Here is a 10,990-nt window from a genome sequence, read left to right on the forward strand (position 1 = left end):
TCTACATGTATTTATTGTATCCTTTCTCTATCTCTAATAAAATGAACCTCTCCCGTGGATGTAGGCGGTTTTGCCGAACCACGTTAAATATTGTGTCAGTGTGCTTAGCCTCCAATGGGCAAATATCAGTACATCACCGGTCGGAATTCCCAACATTTTCAAAGTAATTCAACCCAACAATCCATTATCACATTTATCAGATGAAATCTGTCGAAGTTTAAAATTCCAACATCAAATAATCAGTTGCAATCTGTGGTTGAAAGAAATTAACAGCACAAAAGAGAACTTTTAAAAACCTTCAAAATGGCAAACAATATCTCAAGAAAAACACTTGTATAGGATTAAATAACATTCAGATAAAGGTTTAAAAAAATTAGAGGAGGGGAGGGAACTGGAGGCTAAGATTCGCAGTTTGTCAGCGCGGAAAGGAGACACGACCCCATGGCTGCAACAATGATATTTATGCCTACGAAACAATGATGTTTCGTCTTCCTAGTGACTTGAAAAACACCCATTTCATTTCACAGACCTAATAAGGTTACCCTGCCAAAAATTGCATTTCCCTTTCCATCTGAGTTTTCATTTCGAACACCATCACTGCCTCATACATGCATGCATGCATAGAGCGAGAGAGATTGCATTGATTTCTTTGTTTTTCTTTTTGGTTGTCGAGCATACATATCAGATTTTTGTTTCAAATTATTGAGAAGAGTTAAGCATAGATTCTTTTTTCTTTTTTCTTTTTTTTTTAGCTTGAAAGTGTTTAGAAATATATATTTAAACTCGAGAATATTTTTTATTTCAGGTTTTGAGATATTTTTTAGATCATGAATATGTTTATCAAAATATCTATGGTGTTTTCTAGGTGTTTTGTATCAAATTGAGTTGAAAATGAGTTTTTAGAAGAAAAAAAACTTTTAGTCCTGATTTTCCAGCTACTAGCAAATTCAGACGACACATCGCCTAATTTAATTTTTTTTCATAAAAAATTGGATCATCTGCAAAAAAAAATAATATTAAGGGCCCAAACACGGGTCTTTTATAAAATAGGTCACGCAAGCTAGTCTAGCTTATCAGACTCAGCAATGCTTGACCTTTTTTTTCTATAATATTTTTTTCTAAATTTAATTTTTTAATTGATGCTTTTTTATATGTATTTTTTTAAAATTATTTTTTATATATTTAAATTAATATTCATTCTCTTTTTTATTTTATTTATATATCCTCTTGTAAATTACGGTTATTTTTTAGTTATTTTGTATCCATTTAATTTTTGAAAAGAATATTCTAATTCATCTATTTTTTTTTTGTTTTATATAAATAAAAAATATTTATTTTTGGATAATATCTCTAATATGTGTAACCTTACATAATATTTTTTTTATTCAATTAATTTTATGTGTATCTATTTATATTATCATTTGATTAAATAAAAATTTTATTTTTCATTCAATATAATTGAGTCAAATGTAAACAAATATATATAATTCTTGATTTATTTAATTATATCTAAAAATAATTTTTTTTAATTTACACTTATAATTTATTTATATATAAATATGCGTCAAAAAAACATGTATATATAATTTTGTTTTCATAAAAAAACAATATTTGACTCACAACGTAGCAAAAATCAATTAGCTAGTTTTAGCTAAATCTTTAAGAAATATAATCACATCCACAGTCTTTAAAACAGGGAGTGTTAATATTTTTTTTTAATTTCTTATTATTCAAATTATATACAAGATAAATATTCAGTAAATATGGTGATTATGGAAAGGCATTGGTTACTATCAAGGCAAAGTTCATTATGACCTTAACAAAGCAGTCCATAATCATGCATCCAATCACTTTTTCAAGCTGGAAGTCCTTGTCCAAACATCTAACGTCAAATCTCAACATTTTGCTAGAGGTGTGCCGTGAAATATATATGGTACTCAGTGAAGCAGAGGAATACGGCGGGTAGCCCGTTGAGCTTGGACATAGACCGAACGGTCTTGTCCTGATAAGAGGGAGGCAGTTTGGAGCTGCCCTGAAGGGCTAGGGTTTTTTTTTTTTTTAATGCGCCATAGATATAATTTAGCAATATCAAATACAATGCCTGCAACTAGTTACTAGTTCATTAATATGATTTCTGATTGCCATTTTTTTCCGCTCTAAAATGAAACTTGAGAGTTTGCTTGACAATCCATGTTCACATGATCAGAAAAAGCTTCATATATACCACTATTTTTGGTGCTTTAGACGTTGGCAAAATATCGTATATAGAAATCCTGTCGTCCTCTCAATGTAGGAAGCTAATATAGGGAATGCCAATATGGACGCAGCTGCACCAAGGCTTCAATAATGGATGGAGTTTGGTCCTCTGAATTCTTAATTTACATGGCCACCTTACCACGCTGTTCGATTACAGCTTTATTCACAATCTTCCCTGCTGAGCTTACAAAATAGGTTGTCTGCAAAAAAAAAATGAAGAGTTCAGACGTCCTCTAGAGGAAAAGAGCATATTTCAATATTCAGAATTAGTCCATTATGATTCACAAAGTGCATCTAAGAGGAACGAGGAGGAGAGCATTATATTATCATGTTAGAATGATAACTAGTGCATATCATTAGGATTTGTTGAAGACCAGCAAATTTTCCCAAATGAACTCTAATCCACTGCAAAAATGATGGAATACATACAATCTCGAGGGAGCCAACTCTGTGGAGAAGAAACCAATCATTCACCGTATCTCTGTGGAAGCTGAAAAAGAAGATGGAAGAACGTAAGCTCAACTTGCATGAGTGGAATGCATGTAGAACGTAATGTAAGGAGAACAAGGTACTCACTTTCGGAAAGCCAATCTTCCATTTGAGGAATTCAAAGGTTCACTCTCAATAGAGTCTGCAATGCCTATGTATGCCACACCACCTTGAACGGTATGACTATTGCAACCCTGCCTGCTAATGTAAGCATTCTAGAGAGAAAAGGAAAGAAACACAAATTACCTTCATAAACGTGCCACATGCAAGTTATTAAATTTTACTATATTCAAAAGTCATTGATATTCAGCTTCATCTAGTTTGCTGTGAGTTCGTTCTTAAGGAAAATACATACAAAATCAAAGTTAATATGATGCACTTTTAATTTGTGTTAGCAGCATTAATGTCTATTGATGTGATCCTGAAATTTAAAACCACAAAACATGGGAGATTCACCCATAGATGTCAAAATGTGAAGACATTCACTTCTTACCACTCCATATTTCATAAAGATATTGTGCAAAGCCCCATAAATTTGCTTTGCTTCCACTCGCTCCTTGTCACAGATAACCACAGGGTGATATCCAGAAACTATGACCCTGCACAAGTGTGAAAGAGTAAATAAGAAGAAGAGCTAGAATTGTGAGTGGGTCAGATCCCAGTTCAGTTTGAAAACCTTTTGTGTATTACAATAATTTCAGTTCTTTTTGAAATCATAATACGAGTTATCAAAGCTTAAGGCTTTAAACATGAATATTAAAATGACCCAACTTTGGACAACATCCAAATCTTCAAAATTGCGTTCCCTTTTACACAACCTGCTGGTGCTTGAGTTGCAAAGGCCAAATAAGCTATAAATAAACAATATGATAAAGACTGATTTTACCAGCTATTAGTGGTCGCTTCTAGTGTTTCTGTCAGCCAGTTTAACTGGCCATTCTTAAAGCCACTCGTTGATCCCATGAAATCCTTGAAGTTTCAAAACAGGCACATGTCAGGAAGAGATAAGGAAATACTACAAGAAAAATAAGAAAAAAGAATCTACGAAGGTACTCTTCCAAAAACATCAAATGTATATCTACACTTTCATTGAAGAGAAATTAGCTAAGTCAATGTTCTGATAATGTATATAGAATGTCTCTTTAAAGTGAAAATGGAATTCATCCTTTGTTTTTTCCTTTCCATTCACTCGGATCTCTTCCATTTCATTAATTTTGTCAGGATTCTCCTTTTCTTTTGAAAAGAAGGAAGAAGAAGGATCTTCTTTGGTGGATCCCTCTTGTTCCTGTTTAGTCCTCTTTGTTTCGGGGGTTGTTTCTATTTTTACATCTGTTTCTTCCTTCTTTCTTTTTTTTTGTTTATGAGATTTCTTTCAGTTTCTTAGTAAAAATGGGTGACAGTATTCTGCCTAAAGAGTAGACACAGGTAATAAATAAGAGAATACTAAAGATTCAAACCATAGAATTTCTCAATTCTGACACAAGGTACTTATTAGATCGAATGTACTTATTTGATCTAAGAGAATTATTTTGTTGTTTCCATACTAATATAAATCCAACCCATTTAATAAATAAAATGTGATCAATTAACCAACCAGCAAAACTATTTGTTACAAATAACATTGTTTGGTATTGCAATTTAACCGCGCTTTTGAAAATTTTTGAATTTGTTTTTTAGCTTCAGATTAATTTTTTTTATGTTTTTAGATTATTTTGATATGCTGATATAAGAAATGAATTCTTAAAAATAAAAAATAAAATATTATTTTAATATATTTCCAAGTAAAAAACATTTTGAAAATCAACCTCTACTACACTCTCAAACAGACCCTGTAGGGCCCTAAAACTGAAAAATGCATTGCAAGTGTCCCTGACAAATTTCATGCCAAGTCTGTAAAATCGATAACCATGTTCCTACTTGTGCTTTAAATCCAACTTCAAAAAAATATCTCTACATAATCCATAGCTCGATTAGATCTATTTTCACTCTCGAACTTGCCAAGGACCTCATTGCTGAAGGCAAACTGTGATATATTATTAGACGAGTAGATTAAAGAGGAGATGCAATAATAGTTAATAGTTAATCCATTTAAAGAATTGGATGAGGGATTAAAGAGGAGATGCAATAACTTCAAATCATAACTATTGAAAGTTCAACCAAGCAGCATCAGAAAGATGCACATCCCAAAGGCCTTAGCAATTGACACTAACAACTTTATGTTGTGGAGCTCAGATATAAATCTCGGGGAATAGTGCAGACAGATAATACATCATTTACGTCAAAAGCAAATGCAAATAGTGAATTTCACAAGCAAGTTTATACCTGTAACAGCCCGGTATCCAAACCAACAACTGTTAACGTTTTCCCACAAGTTATGTTGATCTGCTCCAGGAAGCATCCACCTTCCCTGCCGTTTGAGACTCTCGTAGAATACCTACAAGCATTCCTTTTCATAATTACCATTTAACAGTGATTTGAAGCAATTGGATTAAAAAAGGTTATCATCTATCACAATTCAAGGAAAAAAACATTTGCATTGCCCAAGACGGGTACCAATTGCGTGAGCAAATACCATGGGATTTTCTGTGGTGGGAAGAGCCTGCTTGCCTGCAAAAGATACATGTAGGATTGTTGCTACCTGTTGATTTCAATGAAAATGTAATCATACTTGATTCTATCATAAAGAGTCCATAGTAAGCTTTTGCATAACAGTTTGATTTTCACATGATCATGAACCAAGTGTCACCAGAAATCCATTTGACAAGTACGAAAAAGTGTACATCAAGGTTTCCAATAGTTGAAAGTTTCGTGGACCAAGGAAAGAGATTATTACAAATTGATAAAAACAGGAAAAAGAAAGAGATCTTACATTCTGGGTGAGCGGATCATCTTCTCCCAGCTCACTAATGTTCACCACAAACCTTGCCTTGTAAATGTTAGCCACCTTCTCCATCTTCATCAATAACAGGATATCCAGTCAAACTAGGTACAGCGTATGAAATATAAAAAAGAACATAAACACCAACTACTTCCTATGACATCAAATAAGGATACACACCAAATCTCTTTACCACAAACAGAACCAAACCGGTAATGCCAACACAACCAAGACAACTGAGAAAATTGTAAAAGAAGCCCACAAGGAAAAATAACGAGAAAAGTTGAAGCTATGATTTCATTTCAAGAAATTTGGATAATGAAGCCAAGACCATTTAACATGTGAAAAAAAGGGAAATAAGAACAGAATCCAACCTCCATTAGTAACATTAGGAATTGGTAATTATTATGATAAATTCTAAAATATAAAGAAGCGTGCTTCAATGTTCAACGAAGAAAAGAAGAGAAATTGACCTGTTTGAGAAGAAGGGCTCGTTGTTTAAGGGGTCTATATCCTCCTCTAACACTAAGAAAGTAAACATCAAGAGGTGTTCTAGTGCCTTTTCTGCTATTATAAAGGGACGTTTGAGGCTGATCCAAGTTGAGAGCAAGGTAGAAGGCAATAAAGAGAGAAACTTGCAAAACAAAAGTACAAGCCCAAGATCGTTTCTTTTCCATTCTCACACAAATTTCTCTAAATCCCACTTCTCTTCTGCTGATAAATTCTTGTTGATCACAGTTTACTTGTGTAGATCTAAAGCTTGTACATGATATGATTAAGGAGAATCCAAAGAAATATAGCTAGCAAGATGGTACGGGCGTTGTCCCAGTCCACTGTAGAAACCTGTTTTAATTCATTAAATTTAAATGAAGAAAATTAAGTTTGCAAATAAATTATGTGAAAAAAATAAATGAATGAATTTTGCATTGAATTAAAAAAATCTTAAGAATTCTGCCGTAAAAATTATTTTAATCACATATCTTATATTCATTGGACTATACCACTTAATTAAAAGAGTTATTAAAGCTAAATTATGATTATGAGAATTTTAAGATTATCACATATATATAATTTATAACAAATATTTTCTTATATTATATATCAAGAATAAATTTGGTATCGACTTATAGATTGTATATATAATCTTAAAATCTCCATCATCACAATTTAGCCGTTAATAACTCGCATGTGATAATCTAAGAGTGTTATTTTAAACCTTTTATTCATTTTTTTAATATTTAATATAATCTTTTTTAATAAATGATTTTAAATAATGCATATTAAAATATAAATTATTAATTCTCCTACCCCCTTCCCTTGTCAAATAATAAATTAATGGTAGTTAAATTGAACATTTGTTACCGATCCCATAACATAGAAGGTTTAAAAATCACCTGAGAACATAATGAAAATGATAATTTTTAACTAAGAAATCGTTTGCTGTCGATATGATAAATTTGATTGGAATTCTTTCATTATATTTAATTAGAGATTAACGTATATATGAATAATATTACATTTTAGCGTACAAATTTTTTAGAATTAAAGATATAATGGCTTAATCTAAAATCGAATTAATAAAAATAATTTGTAAATTATACAGAATAAATTGATCAATTATTAATTATAGATTTCTTGTTGATATTAGTAGGCCTAAATTGATCTGTAATTATGATAGCACGTTATTTGTTTTTATTTTTTTAAAAGAAAGAGTCATGTTCAATTTATATGCTATATTTGAGCAATTTAATATTTAATATTTAGTTTATTTTGTAATGTAATTGTAATTTGTAATGCTTCCAGCAAGTAATGTTACATGGTTAATGGAAGGATGGCATACAATTTTATTTGCAGTGCTTTGGCCCTCGAGCATGAGGAGGGAGGGTGATTCATGTAACTGTCGGCCGGCGGTGAGACTCTTTGAATTGCGCTTAACACTTTCTTCAACACGAGTGAGGGCATCCGTGAATATGTAGAGGAGACAAATCATTAACTAAAAATCCAGCAGACACAACATCAGAGTCCATCCTTTAACTAAAAAAGGGGTGACAAATCACAGTTATGTGTTTATCAGTAATGAAAAGAACAGGATTCTTCACCATGCGCACTGGTTCTTCAGTTCTTATGCGTGCATTAGGAGAAGCAAGCGTGGGTTCAAAAGGGATTTCCAGGCCTTGCTTCTCTGAACTCCTCCCGTTCTTTGTGAGCAGGCATCCTAAATGTGTCTTGACCAGCTAGAGAATTGTTAATTTTGCAATCCATTGAGTTCAATTGCCAAAAACAAAATCAAGCCATTTAATTCAGCAATCAATATTAAAATCCAAAATCAATCAAGATCGGAATGTCACGACATACCATCACGAGTAACTTTGCAAAGAGTGCAGTTCCAACAAGATTGAGAAATATCATGGGCATAGTTGCAGTGTCAAGAAATGACATGGATTCTGGAATCTGGACAAAAATGTCGTTTTTTTTTTCAAGTTCTTCTTTGACCTCCTTATTTTCTCCAATTCCGTGATTCTTCGCTTCAATTTTTCTTTGGGACCATCACGGAACACTATTGTATGCAAGGTGTCTCCCAAATGACATAATTGCTTTCCTCAACCCTAAACCAATACCACCATACATTATTTTTCAAGACCAATCACGCACATGATTCAGCCCCAATTGAAAAGGAGAGAGAGAGAGAGAGGTGTGCCTTGCGTCATGTACAGACCTCCGTTGCCGTGAGCTCGAGGTTTTCTTTAGGGTTTTAATGATCTGAGAACGAGATGCAAGGGAAGGAGAAAGCTCTGATTTTTGTACTATTTAGCGGGCTGTATGCATATTTAATTGATCTAAATTTAACAAAACCTTATTTCATAAAATTTCAACTGATTCTAGTAATAGTGCTAGAAATGAAGACTCAATCGACTCATGCATCATGCATCAGAGCTGTCAACCAAAGACTTCAACTATCTCAGCCACCACCAGACCTTCCTACAACTTGTAATGAGGTTGGGGCTATGAAAGAAATTGGCCAGAAATTGGGTATTGAAATAGGAACAACTGGAGAGAGTATTGAAGTCATGATAAAAGAGGCCATTGACGCAGAGCAGGACCACTGGGACAGGTATGTCCAGTAGGCTATTATGCATCTGTGCATGGTTTTATATGCCTTTTATGATTCTTAGCTGGAATGTGTGCGGGTTGGGATCTAGTTCTAAAAGAAAGGCTATTAACAAATACATTAAAGATTTTAATGTTATTATATGTTTTATTATTGAAACTAAACTTTCATGCTCGAACTCTTTGGTCTATAGTTTGTGGCATGGCCAAAATATTAAATGGTTCAGCATAGAGGCTCAGGGTAGATCAGGTGGGTTGTTAGTCATGTGGGATGAGGATCTTTTCAGGGTGGATTCAATCGAATATGTTGAGAGCTGGATTAGCTTATATGGCTCCTTTGTTGATGATGCTTTTGATTGTGTGATTACTGGGTATTATGGAGCTGGCTTTAGAGCTGAAAGAGCAGCATCCTGGTTAGAACTTACTGAACTTAAACATGCATTTTCGGACTACCCTTGGTTTTTAATAGGTGACTTTAATGAGACCTTATCCAAAACAGATAGAAGTAGTGGTCTGCTAGAAAAGAGAGGGGCTGCAGAATTCCAAACTTTTATTGATGGCTATGAATTGGTAGAATACCCGATGGTGAATCATCGTTTTACCTGGTTTAGAGGTGGTTCTATGAGTAGGCTAGATAGAGCCTTTGCTCACACACAATGCATATCTCACTTTAGTTCAGTGAAGCTGATTAGACTAGATCATGGTCTTTCGGATCATTGTCCCCTGATTGTTGGTAAGGAACAAGTTAACTGGGGATGGAAGTCATTCAAATGTTTAGACTGTTGGTTCATGGCACCATCTTTCCAAAACACTCTGAAGGCCTTCTGACAGGAAATTGTGCATGATATCCCTGGTGACTTTCAGGTGATCAAACGAATTAGTGCTCTGCGTCTGAAGCTAGGCCAGTGGAATAAAACTGAGTTTGGGAATCAAGACTGGGCTCTGCAAAATATCCAGTCTTCTATTCGGGTCCTTGAGGATCAGGCTAAAAGTGGCAGGATTTCTGACTTAGAACAACAAAGGCTATATGAGCTAAAGGGAATGCAATGGAAACTCCGTAGATATGTTGAATCCATATGACGACAAAAGGCAAGACAGTCTTGGCTCAAGCTGGGGGACAGAAACACTCGGTTCTTTCACATTTCAGCAAAAGTTAGGGGATGCAAAAACTATATTCGTCAGCTCACATATAACGGGAAGATTCTCTCCAGTCCATATGAAATTAAAGAAGGAGCCAAAGCATATTTCTCAAACATCTACTCTGAATCTTTGACTACAAGACCCACGATGGGCAGTGCAGACTTTATGAAGCTCAGTGAAAACCAAGCAGCCTGGCTTGAAAGAGAGGTTACTATAGAAGAGGTTCATCTGGCCATATTCAGCAGTGAAGGCTCCAAAGCCCTAGGACCGGATGGGTTCAACTTCAATTTTTATAAGAAATTCTGAGAGCTAATGCAACATGACCTGTTCACAATGGTTCTTGAATTCTTCAGGAGAGGCTACCTTCCTAAAGGTATTAACACCAGTTATATTGCTTTAATTCCAAAAGTTACCGGCAGCTCCTTTTTTAATGACTACAGACCTATTAGTTTATTAAATGGGCTATATAAAATTATTGCTAAGATTCTTGCCACTAGACTAAAAGCAGTTATGCAGAGTGTGGTTAGTCCCTCCCAGTCAGCTTTCATTGCTGGCAAAAACATTCTGAACTTAGTCCTTATTGCCAATGAAATGCTGGATTCCATGAAATCTCGAAGCTGTCAAGGTTTCCTTCTTAAACTTGATTTCAGAAAAGCTTTTGATACTGTGTCCTGGTCCTATCTTAATGATGTTATGGGTTACATGAATTTTGGTGCTCGTTGGAGGAAATGGATTATGGCATGTGTCTCGTCTACAAGACTATCTGTTTTAATCAATGGTTCACCTACTTCTGAGTTTACAGCATCTTGTGGTCTGCGGCAGGGGGATCCCCTCTCCCCTTTTCTCTTTTGTTTGGCAGCTGAAGGCATATCAGTTCTCATCAGCAGGAGCCTGAAAATGGGTGCTTTGTATGGTGTGGAATCTGCAGGAACAACATATATTCATCATCTGCAATTTGCAAATGACACTCTTCTCTTCCTTCCGAATGATCTTCAATGTCTGCTAAATACCAAGAGAATGTTACGTTGGTTCAGTTTATGCTCAGGGCTTAATGTTAACTTCCATAAGAGTAATTTGGTGGGTGTAGGGGTGGATGGGATATATGCTGAAGGGATTGCT

At 34.4% G+C, this 10,990-nt stretch overlaps 1 protein-coding gene across 2 annotated transcripts; it reads right to left on the bottom strand.

Annotated features, from left to right (window-relative positions):
• Positions 1–2,115: 2,115 nt before the first annotated feature.
• On the bottom strand, positions 2,116–6,456 carry LOC133689147 (uncharacterized). Of its 2 annotated transcripts, none has more exons than XM_062108919.1 (9): positions 6,097–6,456; positions 5,615–5,698; positions 5,318–5,352; positions 5,068–5,179; positions 3,632–3,714; positions 3,239–3,344; positions 2,833–2,960; positions 2,686–2,746; positions 2,116–2,456 (listed from the first exon to the last, which is right to left on the bottom strand). In XM_062108919.1, the coding sequence occupies exons 1-9, from the start codon at positions 6,298–6,300 to the stop codon at positions 2,379–2,381; spliced, it is 891 nt and encodes a 296-aa protein (XP_061964903.1). In that variant the 5' UTR covers positions 6,301–6,456; the 3' UTR covers positions 2,116–2,378. The 2 variants fall into 2 exon arrangements, with proteins under 2 accessions (XP_061964903.1, XP_061964904.1); XM_062108920.1 differs by having other exon boundaries at positions 5,299–5,352; positions 6,097–6,237.
• Between the last annotated feature and the right edge of the window lie 4,534 nt (positions 6,457–10,990).

The sequence above is a fragment of the Populus nigra genome, chromosome 3 (genome assembly GCF_951802175.1).
Source record: "Populus nigra chromosome 3, ddPopNigr1.1, whole genome shotgun sequence".
In the NCBI taxonomy this organism is placed as follows: Eukaryota; Viridiplantae; Streptophyta; class Magnoliopsida; order Malpighiales; family Salicaceae; genus Populus; species Populus nigra.

Excerpts from the sequence above, each read along its gene's own strand:
- LOC133689147 (XM_062108919.1), bottom strand. The coding sequence starts at position 6,300 with ATGGAAAAGAAACGATCTTGGGCTTGTACTTTTGTTTTGCAAGTTTCT. Across the intron at positions 5,699-6,096 it reads GAGCCCTTCTTCTCAAACAG|ATGGAGAAGGTGGCTAACAT; the intron begins GTCAATTTCTCT and ends TTATTGATGAAG. Across the intron at positions 5,353-5,614 it reads ATGATCCGCTCACCCAGAAT|GCAAGCAGGCTCTTCCCACC; the intron begins GTAAGATCTCTT and ends TATCTTTTGCAG.